Below are 22,672 nucleotides of genomic sequence, written 5' to 3'. Positions count from 1 at the left end.
ACTTACGATGAGGGCCCAGATAAAGATAACACTCTAAAAAAAGGTGTTTGTGTACCACTCCATCCACTTTACGACAGGTGAGAACGAGACGAAAGGAACTGCGTGTTTGTGATGAAGCAAAATGACTGCACCACAATATACCCTGATATACGCGGCCTTGACTGAGGCCAACTGCTCAATAATGTGCTCAGAGAGAATAGCATTACTTTTCTCACTCGTTAAGATAAGAGTTCATCGATAGCAGTTTAAAGCGTTTTAACGTAGCACCTATATGGACTGCCGAAGTTTACCATTTGGTGCAGTGCTTTATTTTCTGTCTTATGCCTCCTACGGGTGACTGTTTTGTAATATTTACCTATTCACATCTGCTTCTAGAGAGGCGGCTGCAAACAGCGGAACGTGGAAGAGTCTGGCTAGCTTTTTACGTGCAAAACCACGCGGGAAGCTCAGCTTTAGACCACTATAAAAAAAATGCTATGATTTATGCTTTTCCAATATAACCATTCGCGAGCTCTCTCAACGCTTCGCACCTAAAAACCGCGTCGAAATGCGAATGAGGACTCGTGAGAAGAAATAAAAAAAGAACCCTTTAAGAAACAAGTTGCGCATTGAAAGCGAGAGGGTTGAGCATTAGTCTTACACGAAACGCCGGAAGCGCGCCGCGAAATATTCGACGCCGTTTATGCGCCGAAAACCGAATGGAGCAAAGAGAAACAGCAGCGTGCCGAATCTCATAACTCAACGCCTGGCGAGAAACGAGCGGAATAGAAGCGAACAGGCCGCGGAAAGAAGCGGATAACGGCTCTTATAGGAAGAAGGGCGTGAAACGAGAGCGCGCGAGATGCGGGTCCGTATAGAAAACACGAGCGCAATACGTTGACTCTGACACACCCGCGTGTGTAGGTTTACAACACAAACACCAAAGTGTGAAGAACGTGGGAGTGGGTAACACGTGGCCGCTGGAGCAGGTTTTATTTCACGCGGCGTACGCTGTTTTTCCACGCCATATACGCATCGAGTGCACGGTGTATACGGCAAGCTGCTGCACACTCTGCAAATGCGGGGCGCAGCGTTGCTCGCACGAATCGCCTGACCGGCCCGCCTAAAGGTTGGTAGGTGCGATAAGGTATCGTTTGGCAGATGCCAGGGCCTCTGGCTCGTTGTATCGCCGCGTCACGCACGAAAGCCGTACGAAGAAAGAGAGGAAATATGAATAACGGAGGCGCAAAGAACACAAAACCAGGCTTTATGTGTTGTGTATATTTGGGTCATTTGTGTATGCGCGTTGCAAGCGAAAAAAACGCCAGGCCTGCGCGGAAAGCGCAGCACAGTCACAGCGAAAGCTGCAAGAGCGGCATTTCTAGAGCCCGTTATAAACTCTCTTGTGGCTACTAATACAAGTACATTAGGAACGTACCCACTACGCCACAAATCATAATTTTTGGGAAGTTGGGAAGCACCCACCACAACATTATTCGTTGTTCTGCGGAGAAGCGAGGTACCATCTGTGAGGCATTATGTATACTTTGTTATTGCGGTGGTTGATGACGATGAAAAATTACGGCTGAGCCCTTTGTAATGGGTTGGAAGCTTTAAAAGACCCACTACTTACGTAATCATATTGTGTGACGCCCGGTCGTCATTTAACTGTCCACACACTTTAATAATCACCAACATACGTAACCGGAGAAACGGAGAGCGAGAAAGAGAGAACGGGAATTAGTCTGAGGAAATGGATCAAGGGAGCCTTATGGGCTTCCTTGGCAACCAATAGAAGTGCACTTGCCAGGAACCCACTACGCTATAAATCATCATAATTTTTGTGAAGTAGGGAAGCAGCCACTATGCAATTTTTCGACATTCTGCGGAGAACCGTGGTACTCGCTAAACACCTCTAAGGCATTATGTGCACTTTGTTGATGCTGTGGCTGATGACGATGAAGAATTATCGTAGAGGCCATTGTAGTGGGTTGGAAGCACTGAACAACCCACTCGTTGCGCAATTTGCATTGTTTGATGCCCGGTTACAGAATTCGCGTTTGTGTGACGCCTGGTTGTTATTTTACTCTTCTACCACACTACATTACATATGTTAATGTGGTTCCTTCCCGACATGAAGCCTGTATAGGGTCTTCTTGCAACGCAGTTTCAAGCACCGGCATGGCCCCGAGGTAGAACACTGGGCTCCCACGCAGAGGGCCCAGGTTCGAACCTCGTTCCATCCTGGAATTTTTTTCTTATTTCCTTTTTTTCTTATTTCGTGCGATAGTGGTTACGGACACCGGCGGCGGCGGCGGCGGCGGACAACTACGGCGCCAAAAACGGCCGTTGAAATGATCTCATAACAGCTTTCGCTGTAAAACCAAGCCGTGGCGTTTTCCTCTGAAGCACGGTTCGGGTGCAAAAACAGCCAAGTTCGCGTGACAACTGCAATATTGTGTACTTACGCAATTTCTTTATGACTACCTGGGGATACCCGTTGGTTTCACGTTTTTCCCTTGATGTAATTCTCACGTTGTTTTTGTTTGTATTGGTTGAAATATAGCGCGTATACAGCGGTATCACGAGGTTCTCTAAATAGGCTATAGTCGGGTATATCTGTTGCTTGTCTCTCAGTATGTTATTTATAAAAAAAAAGCTACTCCATTTTTCGTGAGTCAGCGTACAAACATAATCGAAGCGCAGCGAAAGGACGGCTCCGCTGTCTTACTGCGATGTAAGAGCATGACCTGCAAAAATTAAGAGACAGTTCTTTACCGATGCCTCTTGATAATGTAAACCTCGGCGGGACACGATCGTGTGCTGATCTGTTGTACTTTGCGTAAAGGTATGGCACTGTTATCGAAATATACTATTTTTTCAACAGCATAACGTTTACACCGGCGCTTGTAAGGCCTTCTCGCCTGCTGACTTAGCTTCGTGCCATGGGATTCCTTGCGAAGACTGGAGGCGCATCCTTTTTACCAAAGCACAAAAGAGCAGAGCATAACCTCACAGTTCACAGCCGAAATGGCACGCAAACGTTTCTGCAGTACTTTAACGCAATATGTTCACACTGCGCCTTGTGTATAGTGTCCATGACAGATGATTCTGGAGGTGTACTCTTCTGCGTTGCTGCTCACCCGCTTTCATTTCTTAAGTGTAGGCTAGCAAAATATGCAGGGTCTAGGTAATTAATCTTGCTCTCGCTCCTATATATGACTTTTTCTCGATCGCTTCGTGCTTCAGACGCCAGCACAGCATGCCCGTCGCGGTAACATAGTGACTAAGATGTTGCACTGTTGAGCATGAAACTACTCGTTGGACTTCGGCCAATGCTGCCGGAATTCCATCGAAGAAGAATGCATAAGCTCTCGTGTACCGTTCTTCGGTTGCACATTACAAACCGCAAGTGGCCTCAATTATACCGCAGTCCTCCTTCACGGCGTCCCTCAGGACCCAATGTTTAGTTTTTATAAAGGCGAAAGTCTTAGATGTCTCATCAAACACTAAAATTGACCGGCGACCCGGAGTGACGCAATATTGACCGCAGTGATGCAAAAAATCGGCATCACTTGGTGAGTACACCATATGACGTCATCATAACGACGCAGACAGCCTAACTTTGTGACGTCGATATGACGTCATCGTGACGTCACTTGACGTAACGTGACGTAATGTCACATGATGACGTCATCACATGACATCGTAGCTTGGTCAAAGGTGGGCCGATCACGGAGGCTGTGCAAAATCAGGTGAGGTGCCTCCGATCCTGGAGGCTGTGGAAAACCACGTTAGGTGCAGAAAGCTTACGTAAGGTGGCGGAGCAGGATCAATACATTGACTGGGATGAAAAAGATAGCTTTCGCCTTCTAGTCGTCTTAAGTTAGCGAAAAAGGTACCCTGTGAGTTATTGATAGAATAAAAGCAGGACACCGACCATGAAATAAAATACGGAGAAAGACGTTTCGGCTCCCCTGACGGGAGCCTTGTTCACCTTGTTATTGCTCTTCGAAGCTCCAGATGGAATTTTAGGACGATATATGAGGCAACAAAAAATATTTGCAACAGGGTGAGCCACGTGCTTACCGCAGCAACAGTGGGGGCGGTTCAGTAGATTTAGCACAATGTGTAATCGTGCCGATCTCGTTCTGTCTCACCTAAATACTTTTACCCTGCAGTACTATGGTCGAAGCTAAGGTGGAGCGAAAAAAATATCGCGCCCACACTGAAGTTTAGTCATCAAAACGAATTGACACAAAGAAGTACGAGCAAAAGCGATTTCGCTTGGCTTCCTACGTTTTAAATGCGAAGCATTTCTTAGCGAACTTCTGCGACTTTGAGCGTGTCTATCTATCTATCTATCTATCTATCTATCTATCTATCTATCTATCTATCTATCTATCTATCTATCTATTCTATCTATCTATCTATCTATCTATCTATCTATCTATCTATCTATCTATCTATCTATCTATCTATCTATCTATCTATCTATCTAGCCGCCTACGACTTCGTGCTCTCCTGGTCGCTTGGTTAATCGAATGTACACCAATGTTGGTATGGTGTAACATGACTGTATGACGAACATAAATGACAAGTCATAACATGAAAATTATGACACGCATGTCATGTACAGCATGATTTACATGCCACGCTCATGATGCGCTGGCGGCCGTTTCGCTAGCTTTATATACGCCAAAATTGGTATCTTGCGACGTGACTGTGTAACGAACATAAATAACACGAGTTAACATGAAATCATGACACGCATGTCATGTACAGCATGACTTACGTGCCAGGCTCATGGTGCGCTGGTGGCCGTTTCGCTGGTTTGATCTACCCCGAAATTGATATTGCGTGACGTGACTGTGTGACGAACATAAATAACACGAGTTAACACGAAAATCATGACACGCATGTCATGTACAGCTGACTTACGTGTCACGCTCATGGGCGCTGGCGGCCGTTCGCTAGCTTTCTACCCCGAAATTGGTATTGCGCGACGTGACTGTGTGACGAACATAAATACACGAGTTAACACGAAAATCATGACACGCATTCCATGTACAGCATGACTTACGTGTCACGCTCATGGGACGCTGGCGGTCGTTTCGCTAGTTTGATCTACCCCGAAATTGGTATTGCGCGACGTGACTGTGTGACGAACATAAAAACACGAGTTAACACGAAAATCATGACACGCATGTCATGTACAGCATGACGTACGTGCTACGCTCATGGGGCGCTGGCGGCCGTTTCGCTAGCTTGATCTACCCCGAATTGGTATTGCGTGACGTGACCTGTGTGACGAACATAAAAACACGAGTTAACATGAAAATCATGACACGCATGTCATGTACAGCATGACTTACGTGCCACGCTCATGGGGCGCTGGCGGCCGTTTCGCTAGCTTGATCTACCCCGAAATTGGTATGCGTGACGTGACTGTGTGACGAACATAAAAAACACGAGTGTAACATGAAAATCATGACACGCATGTCATGTACAGCATGACTTACGTGTCACGCTCATGGGGCGCTGGCGGCCATTTCGCTAGCTTGATCTACCCCGAAATTGGTAGTGCGCGACCGTGACGTGTGACGAACATAAATAACACGAGTTAACACGAAAATCATGACAACGCATGTCATGTACAGCATGACTGCGTGTCACGCTCATGGGCTCTGGCGGCCGTTTCGCTTGCTTGATCTGCCCCGAAATTGGTATTGCTCGTCATGACTGTGTGACGAACATAAAAACGCGAGTTAGCATGAAACTCATGACACGCATGTCATGTACAGCATGACTTACGTGCCACGCTCATGGGACGCTGGCGGTCGTTTCGCTAGTTTGATCTACCCCGAAATTGGTATTGCGCGACGTGACTGTGTGACGAACATAAAAACACGAGTTAACATGAAAATCATGACACGCATGTCATGTACAGCATGACTTACGTGCCACGCTCATGATGCGCTTGCGCGGCCGTTTCGCTAGCTTTATATACACCATAATTGGTATCTTGCGATGTGACTGTGTAACGAACATAAATAACACGAGTTAACACGAAAGTCATGACACGCATGTCATGTACAGCATGACTTACGTGTCACGCTCATGGGGCGCTGGCGGCCGTTTCGCTAGCTTGGTCTACCCCGAAATTGGTATTGCGCGACGTGACTGTGTGACGAACATAAATAATAGGAGTTAACATGAAAACCATGACACGCATTTTGCTAAACGACATACAAGACGATGTATGCAGCTCTTTGCCTGGCTGCTTCGCATTACATCGATTCCCACAATGCGTGGGATCTGCCGGCTTTTTCCTTTGCTTTTGCTTTGACACACACACACAAAAAAGAGCCATTTTATCCTCGTTAAGCACTTTCTTGTTTAAACTTATGGAAATAAAAAGCGATGAGCGTTCAATTTCTTGCCGTTGATCATCGTACATTATTCGAAACAGGGAGCCTATAATGCCTACAAGATAACTACGTCGTGCATAGACCCCATACGTCCTCTTTCAGATTATGTCACACAAGGCTGGACAGTAAGGGTGAACATACCGTGGACTCTTCTACATTTACTTGCTCCGGTGCGCCCAAAGGTGGGCTGTGAAGCGTGTGTCGAAGTGAACCGGGAAGATCAGCTACCTTGCGCGAGTGATCCGCTCATCGCGCATGTTGAAGGCAAACACGCGTGTCCGTTAACGTCAGTCCTTGGCACCCTAGCGTCTTGCGTCAGGCAATGCCTCGCTCGTTCGTTAGTCACGTCGAACCCTGCTGCAACGCTATGCAAGAGGGTTACAAAGAAAACGCCGAATCACATTCCACTGCTTCCTTAATGCTTCCCGGAAGCAACTTGCTTGCAGCCTAGTCAGCGCGCGGACAAGCTGCCACCCTTCGCGGTTAATTATCGCCGCTTTCAGCGAACGCTCCTATGACCTGCTTGTTTATGGTGGAAAAAAAAGATAAAGCAAGAACTGATCCCCGCAGTCGACGTCGTCTCACGGAGGTGTCAAAGGAGCTGCCTCAGCTGTTTATGAATATTCAATCTACGAGGCGATGCCGGGCGTTCCAGAAGGAGGAGACAGCCGCGACGGCACCAAAGCCTCTGCTGCGGATAACGACCGTGATGAAGCACGCTGGGATCCATTCCGTGATGCGAGGACTGATAGGAGCCTCCCGATGATCGCACCGTATCCCAACCTGAGAAGCCTCGTCGGCCGTGCTTTGTCCCGCCTGTTCGGTGCACAATGGTTGGGAAGCACAGGTGTAGTCTTTTCACTCAAGAGAGTAAATCATGTACCGATAGTTGTTATCTGAAGTGTCGTTTCCATATGTCTGCTGTTCGGATAAACTTGTAAGCATTCATCAATAGTACAATGTCCTACAGAAATGTAGTAGCGCAATTCTGGCGCAAGCGAACTGAAGCATGTTTACATTGGGTGATTGAGAAATGGTCAATGAATGGAATTACGCACACACAGCCGAAGGAGAGTCTTTTTTTTTTTATACACAGGTAGTTCCGAATGCAGTAGCTCATCTCTTTTGACATATCCGCCTTTATTCTCTTATAGTAAATTGTGAGAGTGGATCATACATCGTGTTTTTCAACAGTAGGAAGCCAGAATCCATGCGTCACATGAAGCGGCTATTATTTATATGACATCTACAGACAAAGGTCACATGCACCAATTTTCACTGTTTCAATAACATCGTAACTTGCGCAGAAAGCATCTCCTTGAACACCATAGTACCTTGGGCCTAGCTCTTTCCAACATTAGTCTCCGCACCGTTTCAGGCTTATCTCCTAAAGCGTGGTACTCAAAATAACAACTTACGCTATCTTAAATCAATCTCATGTGCAATTCGTCTTGTATGCTCAAAGTCCCATCATACCACGTGTGTTATATGAGTGAGGGACGCAGGGTTACTTCGTTCGATCTATGTTGCGAAGTTAAACTTCAGAAAGTCAGACACACGTTCACAGTTGTGCGTGCAGATAAACCATACGTACGGTCTAACTACGTATCTATCCATTCATAACATGTCAGTACGCAATGTCTCACTCGGTGAGGAAATGCAGTTCATGTCGCAGTAGTTGTTATTCTGTTCTCTTAAGTAAAATAGCAATCGTTTAAATCTACATGACGGCTAAGAGAACACGCCGCATATTACAAATCAGATATGTTCATCAAGAGGATTATTCAATGAGAGTCGAATAATGCTTTGAGACCATTCTAAAGGCGCCGTTGACAGTCCATTGCGGTTGACGTGCAGGTTCACAGCAAAACTAATACGGTGGAGCTAACGCGACGCTGTACAGAACTGGAACGAACTGGGTGAGTTTGCGGAGCCAGATGAGAGCGATACGAGGTCGGTCCGGGCTGAGTGATTCATTACGATAGCGCGCGTGACCGCCGGCGCGGAAGCGACGGGCCGCTCCTCACAGGATTAGCCTTGCCGCGAAATGAAACCGGCTGCTCGGCACGGTGCATCGGCTCCGTGCTTCGCTCAGGCTGGGGCCATCGCGTGCTCCCCTGTATTAGGTTCATCATCTAATCCACGACTGCGCCTCGGTGTCACCCGTTCGGCTTTACGGCAGTGATGGGACAGTTCTATATTATCTTTTATTTAGTATATGTTACGGGGCCCTGAGCTGTAACGCAAGACTAGTTGCGCGTCGCTCACCAAGAAAAAGCATAAATAAGCGTTCAATGACATGTGAGCAAAGCATTGTTGTGATGTAGGTTACCCGTACACCACTTTGGAATACTGGCGGAGTGTACACTGCGCAGAGGCGCATGGAGATATGACCACACACAGAGACGGCGACTCGTATATATGTCAATGTATTTAATTTGTTCTTTCGGTATCCACATCCAATTTATACAAATGCATCATTGGATAAACTAGCCGAGGTCTTAACATCATTGCAAAGCGCGCGTTTCTGCATTTCCTCAAGTGTGAAAGTTTGTAGCGCTATCTACGCCCCCCTACCCAACCCCACCCTCCCCGCGAGATTTTAAATGCGAAGCATTCCTTAGCGAACTTCTGCGACTTTGAGCGTATCTATCTATCTAGCTATCTATCTATCTAGCCGCCTACGACTTTGTGCTCTACTGGTCGCTTGGTTAATCGAATGTACACCAAAATTGGTATGGCGTAACATGACTGTATGACGAACATAAATGACAAGTCATAACATGAAAATCATGACACGCATGTCATGTACAGCATGATTTACATGCCACGCTCATGGTGCACTGGCGGCCGTTTCGCTAGCTTGATATGCACCAAAATTGGTATCTTGCGACGTGACTGTGTGATGAACATAAATGACACGAGTTAACATGAAAATCATGACACGCATGTCATGTACAGCATGACTTGCGTGCCACGCTCATGGTGGGCTGGCGGCCGTTTCGCTAGCTTGATCTACCCCGAAATCGGTATTGCGTGACGTGACTGTGTGACGAACATAAATAATAGGAGTTAACATGAAAACCATGACACGCATTTTCCTTAGTGACATACAAGACGATGTATGCAGCTCTTTGCTGGCTGCTTCGCATTACATCGATTCCCACAATGCGTGGGATCTGCCGGCTTTTTTGTACCAATTATTTCATTTTAAATCCGTGCAATCTAGTAGACCGGGCTTTTTCTGGGTCTCTAGCATTAAAACAAAGGGAGTATATTTAAGTAACGACGTCTTTGTCGGATTTGAGAGAGAGAGAGAGAGATAAACATTTTAATGAAGCTGGAGATGTTTGCCTGGCTGTTCGCCTGACATGCCACTCCAGGTGCTGGGTGACGATTATGATATATACAGTGATAACCACATAACACATACAGTCACACAAGCTTACAAAGTTTCGTTCAGGCTCGTTAGCACAGAATCGCAATTCAGAGCTGCTAGCTATGCTGAGATCAAAGCACCATGAACTACGAATACAATTTCAAGTCATGTCAAGTCAAGTTTATTAAATAGTTCAGGTGAATATTACAGCAGGAGGTCCCAAAGTTTCAGAAAAACTGACAGGGGGACCTCCTATGGTACATGAATGGGGTAACAACAGAAAAAAGAAGAAAAAATACAGCAAAATTCAAGGGTCGTGTGAGTAATAATGAACACGCTTGATTAAGAATAAGGGTACGATCAATACATAACATAATGGTAATACTCACTATTGAAAAAAATAACATGGACATAATCAAAAGCAAGTGATGAAACAGGAAGGACAAAAAAGCTAGATTAATGAACAGCTCTACATGATAAATGCAACTCGTTTCATTATCAGCGGTATCAGTTACACAAAAGAAAATGTTAAATACTAAAATAGCACAGAAATGTTGAGAGCTGTTAAGAGTTAAATACACAATTCAGGTGAGTTGATTAATTCCTGAACAAAATATTTCTTGCTGCGCAAGGTGAAAATATGATGTTGTGCGATGATTTTATTTCGAGAGGTAATGAATTCCAAATAGCCATGCAAGTAAATAAGATTGAGAACTTGCCGTAGTTTGTTCTGACGACCGGCAAAAGAGGATTATTGCGCTGGGAAAACGGGGTAATATTGACTGTTAGTTAAGTGACGATGATCAATACATGCAATGAAAATGCCATGCGTGATGAGCGTAAAGACGACTATGGACAGTCTATGGCAAAATAATTGTCTTAATAGGAGTATGTTAGGCTTAGGAAACAACGATCTACAGCACAAATAAAATGGGCTGAAAGTCATTAGTCAAACTGCTTGATTCTGAAGTCGCTGCAGACGGTCGATGTGCGTGAAGTATGTGTTGGCCCGAGATGGTACGTAAAACGAAATATGGTTATGAATATAGGCAAAATACAAAGAACGTATGATGCGAGGCGGAAAATAGGTTCGAGTCTTGATGATAACGTGGATTCCAAATGCAATCTTTTTACCGAGGGATGCTGCATGTTTATGAAATTTTAGTTCAGTATCTGAGATGACGCCAGGAAACCGCCCTTCACTGGAAATATTTTCATGTTATTACCGATGTGAAGGGAAAGTGAAATTCGCGGGGACTGGTACACCATAAAGGCGGTTTTAGTAGCATTGATCTGCAGCTGACTGCCTTGGCACCATAAAGTTATGCTGTGTAAATCTGTGTTGAAGTGAGACTGGAATGTAGAAACTGATTTAGATGATGGAAACGTGGTTGTGTCGTCAGCGTATAGTATGCACTTGGTCTTAGTAAGAATGGTAGGTGGGTCATTACTAAACAGAAAAAAATTAAAATGGGCCTAAAATTGATCCCTGTGGCACAAGTACGTTCATTAACTTGGGCGATTAAAGATGGCCATTAACGTGTATCATTTGAGACCCGTTACTCAGATGGCTTTTAATAAAGTTTAGTGGAGGACCAGACATGCCAGACAGATTCGAGTTTAGCAAGTAGCACGAGATGATATGTGGTGTCAAAAGCCTTCGTCAAATCGATAAATACAGATTCGTCTGTCAAAAACTAATTATTTATTAGATTTACAGACTAGCCCTACTGCGATTGCACATCTGTAACTTGAGTTCAGTTTATTTTTTATTATTTTTTTTGGGGGGGGGGGGGTGTGTTGATATCCTTTCTGCTAGAGCGCACCGGTGCACTCTGCCGTGCACCAACATCAATGAAGAGAAATGCGTACTCGCTGGAACGATGCACGCTTACTTTTTTCAAGACGGACTTTAAGCAACCACAGAACAGAAATTATTTTAGCTTAGGGTCTCTGAATACTCGCTTAGCAACCAAAAAGAGCCATTGTAACCTATTTTTCTAAAGTTATACATTGACGGACAAAAAACACCTTTCTGAGTTGAATAGGAAAAGAAAGAAAGAAAGAAAGAAAGAAAGAAAGAAAGAAAGAAAGAAAGAAGGAAAGAAAGAAGGAAAGAAAGAAGGAAAGAAAGAAAGAAAGAAAGAAAGAAAGAGAAGGGAAGAAGGAAAGAAAGAAAGAAGAAGGAAAGAAAGAAGAAAGAAAGAAAGAAGAAAGAAAGGAAGAAGGAAAGAAAGAAAGAAGAAAGAAAGAAAGAAAGAAAGAAAGAAAGAAAGAAAGAAAGAAAGAAAGAAAGAAAGAAAGAAAGAAAGAAAGAAAGAAAGAATGAAGCAGAGGCATTACAAGGTATATAGTTATTTGCGCCTTTCTAGAATACAGCAGCTGCTATCATTTTTTTTTTTCGATTGAGCTGAAGTTGGCAGTTCTAATTCTCACTGACTTTCTGTGGCGAAGGTCAGCACTGCGATAATCCGGATTAGGCATCCAGACGCTATGTTCGCAATTCCTCGGCCTTTTAAATCCGGTTTTAGCTTGCCACCACAAATTTCCGCTGCATCAGCTGCGATCGCATTGCTTCGAAACCACTACACATATACGCGGCGATATAGAAAGCTTTTTCCAAAGCTCTGGCAAGGATTCTTTTAATGTCGGTCGTCGCGGATAACGTTATTCTGCCACGTCGGCTGGATTGCAAGAAGAGGAGGACATTTCTTGCACAAGAAATCCCAATGGTCACGTAGTTATTGCAAACCCTGTTTAAGCATTGTTTTACGTGGGTATATTAGTGCTGTTATTTCAGTTTTCTAAGCGAAGCTCGGCCATAGGTCAGATAGCCAGGTACCTTACTCAAGATGAAATGGAATCAGAGGAAACCTGCGTAAAACAGAGCAAAACTGCGTAAACCTGAAGAAAATATTACGTCGTAAAGCCGTGTTATATTTGCCAACTTGAGTCAGCTGTGGCTGCCGGGACATTTGCGGCTTCTTCTGTACACCCACGATCTCATACTACGAGAATATGGTTGCAAAATGAACGCGTGGCTACTCACTCAACCTAAATATTGTGCTATAGTGATGGCGGCACATTTAACTGTACTTTAGAGGTAAATTTTATTAAATCGAATAAATATTACACTTAGACACGTAAGAAACACGCACAATTTCACCCGCACATTGTGAAAGAAAAAAATCATGTCACAGCCGATTGTGTAGGGAAACGAGAAACAAAAAGAAGTTTGTCGCGTTCCCGAACAAAGACAAATACAGCGCCGCTAACTAGAAAAAAAAGTAATGAAGGCATCTAAAGCATAAAGAACAAAGCTCGTCATGATTCCAGACTCGATTTGCATATTCAGTAGAAAGAGCCGAAGCAGCTTGCTGTGTCAGCACTGCCACCCGGGACACTGTCGCGATATTTGGCTCCGGGTTTGAAAAGAAAAAGGCACAAATTCGGAGAGGGATATTTTGCATAAAGCTGCGACGTAGAAGGCACAGCGCTTTCTTTCCTCTGCGTTCTTGGGGCTTTGGCTTCGACCCACAGTCTGGTAACTTCTCCCGCACTGTCTGTGCTTAAAACGTGACAGCCATGATTGCAATCGCTGGTGGACGTCGTCAAAATGATTCACCGGCTCTGCACATACTTACACTATTAGTGTTATGGTCTCACTGGCTAATCCCTGAATAGATAGACCTAACACCACCGCTGCCAGAAGTGCATTATAATCGAGACATCCCTGAGGAGAGCGCGACATACAGCACCAGCATCGCACGTACTGCTCGTTCTACGAGGACATGTATACAGAAAACGATCGCTTGTTTCTTTTTTGTGTTTTTTTAACACGAAAGTGTTTTATACTGGGGCCCACCACGGCCACTGACGTATTTCCGTCACAGATATGACGTTGTAAAATATAAAGACTAACAGTGGGCAAAGAAAAAAAAATCACAGCATATCCACGGGGTGAATGACGAAGAATTTGGGGCGAAGCTCCTGAAGCAATCATGGTTACACCGTGAAATCTTCAGTTGTTTCGCCCAGCAGTAATCTCGCTGCGCACGTTTCGCAGCCGCTTCCCACTCTCGCAGGCCCGGGTCCACCTCTCGCTGCGCACGTTTTGCAGCCGTAGCACGAGCCCTCGACGTCTCCGGGTCCGCTTCTCGCTGCGCACGTTTCGCAGCGGCCTCTTTGGTGCGCACCGTCGCGGGATCCGCCTGACGCCGCGCGCGCTTGGCGGCGGCTTCGCGGGCGCGCACCTGGGGATCCTGCCGACGAGCTTGGGCCGCAGCGGCGTTCCGCACCCGGCGCTCCTCGTCGTCCATGGTCCGCCAAGCAGCACGGTCCGGCAAGCGCACTCGTACGGCGACGATCCGGGGAATGAGAGATCCCCGCGCAGCCCGCGCAGCCCGCGCAGCCCGCGCAGCCCGCGCAGCAGCCAATCGGAGAGCAGCTGCACCGCCAATGCCATCTAGCGTACCTTCACCGAACCACCTATTGTACGCATGTCTATGGGACAGCGCCCTCTCGGAAACGAGACGAGAAATGGAGATGACGACACAGAATGCATACAGCGCCATCTAGTATATCGTCACCCAACTGCAGTTTGCATGCATCTCTATGGGACAGCGCCCTCAATTGTACGATAAAGGAACACTACGGGGTACGCCGGACGGATCGACGATCGACAACCGACCAGGTCTCGCTATAAGGAGCTTCGCCCCTAAAAAAGTTCCGCCACCGGGAAGCGAACTTACGACTCCTCGCTCCGCAGCGCGAAACGATTCGGCCACGGACGGCATGTTTTTCGCCATGACGGCGAGCTATTTATATACACCATTTGCCGGTGGCCGTACTCGGAGATCTGTGTTACATAGCGTGTTTTCGTCATCACTAGCCAGATGGCGCGAAGGGATCGAGTAGCATAGAGTCACTGTATATGCTACCTTTAGGTAGCAGAGTAGCGATTAGGTCCGGCTAGCAACCACAGCTATGCGGTGAAGTCGCACTCCATTTTTGCAGGCGGCCGCCGATAAACATGTCTGGCGTGTAGAAGGCCGGCGATGAACATTGGCTGTCGATTACTAGTGTTATTTCAGTTCGCTGCAGCGGCGGCGTCGAGAAATACAAAAATTGGCCCGAGCGTCAGCTTCTCCGCAATGCATGGTTGCTAGCGGCGTTTGGAAGACAGATGCGCAACTCTGCTACCGTTAGGTAGCATATACAGTAACTGTAGAGTAGCAATAGCGCGCTTTAAAGGTCGTCGCCGTTGCGACGAGCGGCCGCCTCTACAGGGCGTGGTCGCTAGTGCGCGCGCTTATCTCGTGATCGCGGTGGTTTGTACGTCTTGCGTTGAGAGCATGAAGGTCCCTTGGCTCACTGCAGCGGCCGCTTTTGCGAAAGGAGCGCGGTGCCCACGCAGAAATGTTACAAATGTGACAGTTAGTTCGCGCTCATCCTGTGTATGTTCGTTCCATGCGTCCTTTCTGCTTAAGCAGCGCGTTCCAAGTTTCGAGCTCCTTGCCGTTCTTCGCGTGAAATTACAATTCGTTGCTGTAGCATTCATTCCTTCGCCCTTGGGGCGAAAAAATACACAACAAACGCTCAACTACGTCTGTGAAGACACGTTTCACTTTCGTGTTATACCGATTGCTATGACAGAGGGATCAGCCATGTTTTTTTAGTGTGGTAGCTACTATATGGACACCCTCGGCGGGTTTTCGCCGTCGCCGTTGGCACCACCGTGCCGTGGCGTACATATATATAGTGAAAGTGTTGAAGTATAGGCATATATGTGTGTGTGTCTGAGCGTGTGTCTGTGTACGGAAAAGCACGGTGGCGTCAACGCCGACGGGTAAAACCCGCCAATAGCGTCCATATAAGAGCTACCACAATAATATATATATATATATATATATATATATATATATATATATATATATATATATATTTATATGAAGGAAAGCAGGGTTAATTTCAAGGGCTCGTTTTCTTTGTTATACACAATATTAATGAGAACTAACAGACAATAATGCCAAGGAAAGTATAGGGGATGTTTTTAGTAATAAATGTAAGGTAATTGTGAAGAAAGAAAATCTCGGACCGTGCGCGCTCAACGAAGAGGACGAAGCGATGTCTCTGCTCGACCTCAGCGCTCAATTGCTGTTTTAAATATATCTTGTCTACAGCCTGCAGAGCGAGCGTCTCGACATTCACGTAACAGCGCCGTCATGGCTACTGGCGGCGCTGACTGACGCTCCCACGTTTAAATGCACACATATACCCTATAAAGTGGACGGGGGGATGGCCGCCGCGGTAGCTCAGTTGGTAGAGCATCGGACGCGTTATTCGAAGGTCGCAGGTTCGGTCCCTGCCCGCGGCAAGCTATCTTTTCGTCCACTTTTCTTTCTTCACAATTACCTTACATTTATTACTAAAAACATCCCCTATACTTTCCTTGGCATTATTGTCTGTTAGTTCTCATTAATATTGTGTATAACAAAGAAAACGAGCCCTTGAAATTAACCCTGCTTTCCTTCATTCATAGCGAGGGTCTCGTTCTGGCAGACTTGATGCTTTCAGGTTGTATGCGAGGGATTATTGGTCAGCTGCCAGCTCGTAATAAGTTCACGTGCTACGTGACGCCAACAGGCAGAAAAAAGAGTGTTCCACACTCGCCGTCATGGCTACTGGCGGCGCTGACTGACGCTCCCACGTTTAAATGCACACATATACCCTATAAAGTGGACGGGGGGATGGCCGCCGCGGTAGCTCAGTTGGTAGAGCATCGGACGCGTTATTCGAAGGTCGCAAGTTCGGTCCCTGCCCGCGGCAAGCTATCTTTTCGTCCACTTTTCTTTCTTCACAATTACCTTACATTTATTACTAAAAACATCCCCTATACTTTCCTTGGCATTATTGTCTGTTAGTTCTCATTAATATATATATATATATATATTGTTACGTGAATGTCGAGACGCTCGCTCTGCAGGCTGTAGACAAGATATATTTAAAACAGCAATTGAGCGCTGAGGTCGAGCAGAGACATCGCTTCGTCCTCTTCGTTGAGCGCGCACGGTCCGAGACTAGCTCCGTGGAGCGACACGTTTAACCGCTCGGCCACAACGTCCGCCTTTTTGCGCCTTTGAGTCCTTTTTTGTCGCCTTTATGGCACAAAATTTTTTTAGGTATGTGGGGAAACCTTATGGCGAAATCGCTGCCTAAAATGCCTCATGTAATAATGTGGTAGGTAGCTCTAACGTACCCTACCTTGCTATCTTTGTGCAGTAAACAAAAACAACAACAGAACAGAGGAAACGTGAGCGGTTTGATTCAAAGATCTTGGAACACTATTTGTTCTAGCCTTGTTTTATATTGTAAACAATCTAAGAGAGGTTTCGTTTCTGTTTACCCCTATCTCACTGAAAGGCCATGGTGGCACTTAGCGGATGGAAGGCAATTCGCAAGTTCCTGACTTCGAGAAGAGGAGTGAAAATGAACTTTTAAATGTCACTTGAAAGTCAAACTTCCTTTCTTTTCCCTCTAAGTGGTAAACCTACTGAAGAAGAAAATAGGAACAGAATTAAGACAAAGGCGTGACCCATCAAACCTCGAACTCAAGCACCAACTTAAATACAGAACATCCGCGCAGAAGGGAGCCAAAGGGGCCGTAGCGCACCGAACAAGTGCGGATTCACGCGAACTTCTAAGTAGCAGTGGTACAAAAGGGCGAGCTCGATATAACACTCATGGAGAGGAAGTATGTGCGTTGTTGTGAATGCAACGCATAGGCCACTTTGGAAGTACTGGCGTCGTGGACCGTTTCGCAATGCGGGACTGCACTATTGGCAATGCGTACACATGTTTGATAGCCGCTTTCGAGGCTGATGAGATTCGTTGCAAGACAATAGATAGACTGAAATTTTTCTAAGCCCTCCGCGCTAGTAAATTTGTAAGCTAAATTATGATGAAAGCAAATTAGACATAGTGTGTGTGCGATCGTGCGTGCGTGCGTGCGCGCGCGCGCGTGTGTGTGTGTGTGTGTGTGTGTGTGTGTGTGTGTGTGTGTGTGTGTGTGTGTGTGTGCGTGTGTGTGCGTGTGTGTGTGTGTGTGTGTGTGTGTGTGCGCGCGTGTGTGTGTGTGTGTGTGAAAGCTTTCTTAAATTTGTGCTTTTTTACATCGTAATCATATGTGGCACGCACCACATCAGGCATATTTTATTGCCTCACGTATTTGATTTGGATATTTTAAATGATGACACGGTTTTTCTGTGCTTAAAATGTACTGATGGGCTAGTTGGTGAGCCATGATTTTCGAATAGGCAGTGCACAAAAGGGCAACGAATACGTACCCATAAAAAGACGCAAACACAAGCGCTGTACTGCAACTGGTGATTAATTGTCGAAAGACCCGGCTTATGTATGTGAACACGCACATGCGCTCTGACAGCAGTGGATTCGATGAGGACCGGCAAAAAACCCGAAGAAACCGCACGAATAAAGGCACAACAACAACAACAAAAAAAAAAGAAAACACGTGGTTCTGATAAAAATTTCTGTGGTTTGTATTTTTTTTTTCTCTTCAGTGAAGCATAAACTTTGTGAACGAATTCGAATATTTATTCGGGAATGACACATAATTGGTGAAAAAAAAAATATGTAGGCCTTCCGCTCCATGTATGCTCGCACCTCCCAAGTCTTCAAATGGCTTTCGGTGACTGAGAGGAGTGTACTGCAATGGAAAGTGCGTCTGAGAGCTCGTGCCAAGCGCCCAATTAGACAAAGACGAGTTTCTCGCCTGCGATTTTTTCACTAATTTTCTTGTCACTTAAACATTTCTTCCAGCATGTTGATTCGTTCTTTGGAACGAAAGACAAACTGATCAGAGCACTCTGAATAGCAGGGATTTTTGTGTCTCCGCAGAGCTTCTTAAATGCATGTTGTTAAAAGAAGCAAAGTACTAACGCGTTCGCGTACCGGCGGCATGTTTCAGCGCTTTATACTCTCAACAGACACTTGCTCGGAAGTAGCTTCCTTGGGGAAATTACGAACGTCACTCATGATGCAAACACACGTGTCTACTGTTTATATAAAAAAAAGCATTAGTATTCGTTTGTCGAGAAACGCGAATTACAATATTCATTCCTTCAGCGTGATTGTTTTGACAACTGTTGGTTTTCAGCCAAGCAGCCGTATAATATTTCACCATTTCAAATCCGTAGAGATGAGCACACCAACACTCATTACGGTCTATTTTGGGTTCATACACGGTTAATGTGGATGTCACACACACTAAGTTATTGGCTGCCCTTTTTCCCTCACTATAGTATGATGTGACTGGCTAACAGAGCAACTTGGTAAATAAAATTATCATATATGAAATATTAAAAGGGTAGGAGTTAGATTCCTATGCTGCACATTTCTTCCTCTTGGCAATGCATATGTATCGAAGTTTTCAATCAAGTTCTGAATTAGTTATGCAGTTATTTGTGGACCGGTGATGAACAAGTGTAAAAGATGGTCGAGTAGATGGTAGAAAGCTTAGACCAGGAAAGAGACCTTGTTGATGTTGGCGGTGATGCTGCAGCAAGCGGGTTTGCTCTCGCACACATATCCGGCAATAGTTCCGCCTGAGCACCACGTGAGTTAGCTTATAGTAGTGTGCATGCGTGTGTGTGTGTGTGTGTGTGTGTGTGTGTGTGTGTGTGTGTGTGTGTGTGTGTGTGTGTGTGTGTGTGTGTGTGTGTGTGCGCGTTTTCTAGGGTGTAGGGTTAAGAGCGAGGTGTCTGGAACATATCAGTTGTGTAGGGTAGGGGCAGCTATAGCAGATTGCAAGCTAAATTACACAGGGATCAAGACCACATTTCCGCAGTCTGCTTCTTTTTTTTTAGGTAGTCAAAAACAAAGTCCAGATATTGCCCTTCCAAAGCGTCGTGCCTCTATTGCTTAACGCTGTATGACGAGCGCAAGGAAGTAGATATGTTGAACTCCGACAGCGCCATTCGTGTCCGTTCCAGTACATCGCTTGTGATTAGTTCCCCGTGTTCTGCTTCATAATGGCAAATGGAAGAGAAAAAAAAAGCCACAGTGACTCTTACTGCTCCTAGCGTCCGCTCCCAGTGCCTTTACTTATGTGCACAAATTTCATTTACTTTTGCTTGCTTTTGATTTATTGCGTATCTCGTACTGTTGCCCCAGATTTCTGTCTGCTCTGCTTGAGAATAAGGGTCGGCAACCAATCGCGGCTCGTGTTTATATAACGCTAATAGGGCGTCTTTATCCCCGAAGCCTCTAACAGCGCCCCCCCCCCCCCGTTTCTTTTTCTTCTTCCTCGCCTTTCTAACTGCATATAACAACGAGGAGTCGTCAAACAAATGTCGAGGGAGGCAGCCTCGGCGATAACGACACATGAAAATTCGTCGCCCGAGGAAATGTCCAGCACCGTCTCAAACGAAAGCAAGCGCTTTATTTTCCAAGCTGAGCATGTCCGTACCCTTCGTATCTTTTATTCTAATTTCTTGCATGTTCTTATTTGCTGCTCCGTGCCCTTGTCCCTTACAAGACTTTTACCAGAGAAGCTTTTGTTTCAGATGTTCCTCTTGAAACCATTAAACGTAGCGAATAATATTAAAGCTGTTTAAATACTCTTCCTTGCCGCCCAGTATTCATGAGTTGGATATCTTGCATCTGTAATAGTTTTATCAGCCTTGTTCGCTTTGTGCGTCAGCATTGTGTTACTTTTCCAGACCAAATTTTATATTTGATCCGACCTGCGTGGACTACGTGTCCGCAGTATGTAATAAATATAAATAAATAAATAAATAAATAAATAAATAAATAAATAAATAAATAAATAAATAAATAAATAAATAAATAAATAAACTAGCGTGGATAACCGAAATTACCGGAAATAATTATGGCCACCGCTGATATTGAGAAAGAAAGAAATATGTGTTCGGCAACATACGCCTCTTTGCACAGAAACTGCCCTGAATTACATATGAGCTCGTAAAGTCGCGGCAACAATGTAAATTGTTTGAAAACAATGCTTTATTCAACAAATTCCTGACGCTTCGCAACACTGTGAGAGAGCGAAAAAGGGAGAGGGACAGAATCCAGGAAGACAACAGCTTGAAGGTGAAGCTGACATCAGCTCAGAAAAGGTCGCGCATTCCGTCCTTTGAGACTGCCAACGACATTTCGAAAATCGTTCATATCTAGGGAGGGACAAACTACAATAAACGATGATTCTGATTAAGTGTGCTCCTTTGTCTGTTTCCAGTACAATGAGAAATATTCGGGGGAGTGTTATTCTTGCTCGTTTAGGAAAATACGCAACAATCCGTGAAAACTTTAAAGCGAGTTGACGAAATAACCGCGGCAGCACTTGTTTAGCATTATCTGAACTACAAGATTTTGCGGAGTTATTATTAAGGTTCTGTTTTGTAGGTATACGGGAATCACAGCAACCAATACAATAATTGCAGGCTGATGTCATTATTCAGGCCAATTTTGTTTTTATCGCTTCCTGTCGAATTGGTGTTGTCCGGCTGAAGCTTTGCGACATTTTGTAATTTATTATTAATTCTAACAGAAAAGCTTTTAGTCAAACCATAAAGACGGCCGTTTTATAGCAAAAATCTCGCCGCACCGTTTTCTAGCAACCGCCGAGCACAGCACGCGCTCTGCGACGAAGACTGCTGCGCTTAGTGACCAATGGAGACGCCGCGCATAGCGTCCAATGACAGTTTAAAATCATGGGCGCAAAGAGAGAGAAAATAAGAGAAAGAAAGAGGAAGCAAGCATCGCGGCCAAATATTCCACCACTTGGCCAAGCCGCGCATGCGCGGTAGCTAAGCCACGCCTAACGACGGACACATTTCGCGCAACCTCCGCTCTACACTCCATAGCCTGGCTGCGCCCGATCGTGCCGAGACAGCCATGGGGCGTCCTAAGAAAGAGCGTACTCCCGAGGAGGAAGCGCGCATATTGAAGCTAGACGTGTCGGTCGACGGGGAGTACGAGCGGCGACGGGACCGTGCTTCGCTATGCGAAGCTTTGCGCGACTTAGTGAAAACTTCCCGATTTTTTTTTGTTTCAAAGAAAATTACAGAGAGAGAGAGAGAAAAAAAATTATGAGGGAAAGTTAGGGAGGTCAACCAGGAATATAACCTCCGGTTTGCTACCCTACACTAAGCGGAGGGGGGAGGGGAAAGAAAGATGGAAATGAGAACGGAGAAAAGGTACTCCCGTTGAAACAAAATGAATACTCGTATACCTTCAGCGATGGTATTAGAATGTTGTAATATACGGGCTACTGCTGCACTACGCTGTTTTTATTGCACATGTTGTATTGGCAAATTAAAAAGAAGGAGAGAAATAAATCTGTGGAAACTGAAGAACCACTGCATCTTTCTTTTTTTTCTTTATTCCAGTGCCTCCGAAGCGTCCCGTCATTATGGATGAAAATGGCACAAAAATTGACAACATCACAAGGCCGTACCTGGAGGGTGAAGACCTCACTCTCACATGCGACGTGTACGACGGTAAGCTTCATTCTTGCGCTGAATTTGTTCTTCGTTGAGCTTCGTGGCATCTTTTTTTTTTTTGCAGACGTGTATTTAGTTGAGGACAACTTCGCACACAATCTTGGTTACTCTACGAGCGAAGTAATTTGTGCTATCCTATTGATATTTTTCACAGTACCTCGCAATCACAATGAAGGACACTGGGGGGGGGGGGGGGGGCAACGTTCTTGTTGAACTAAGTGTGTGTCTACTTCCGTGGGCTATACGGGAGCAAACGCACATGTGCAATGATGGTGTAACATTTACTACAGAACAGAAAAAAAGAATAGCATCAAATAAAGAGGCAGATAAACAAAGCTTAC

At 45.4% G+C, this 22,672-nt stretch overlaps 1 protein-coding gene across 2 annotated transcripts in view; it reads left to right on the top strand.

Moving 5' to 3' along the window:
* LOC119387059 (hemicentin-1) overlaps positions 1-22,672 on the top strand; it is a 286,000-nt gene that overhangs the window by 221,525 nt on the left and 41,803 nt on the right. For both annotated transcript variants that reach the window (XM_037654360.2, XM_037654359.2), the window contains exon 3: positions 22,218-22,328. In XM_037654360.2, coding sequence (XP_037510288.1) covers positions 22,218-22,328 — 111 coding nt within the window. The remainder of the gene's footprint in view (positions 1-22,217; positions 22,329-22,672) is intronic.

The sequence above is a fragment of the Rhipicephalus sanguineus genome, chromosome 3 (genome assembly GCF_013339695.2).
Source record: "Rhipicephalus sanguineus isolate Rsan-2018 chromosome 3, BIME_Rsan_1.4, whole genome shotgun sequence".
NCBI lineage: Eukaryota > Metazoa > Arthropoda > Arachnida > Ixodida > Ixodidae > Rhipicephalus > Rhipicephalus sanguineus.
This window is presented reverse-complemented; position numbering and strand designations above follow the sequence as displayed.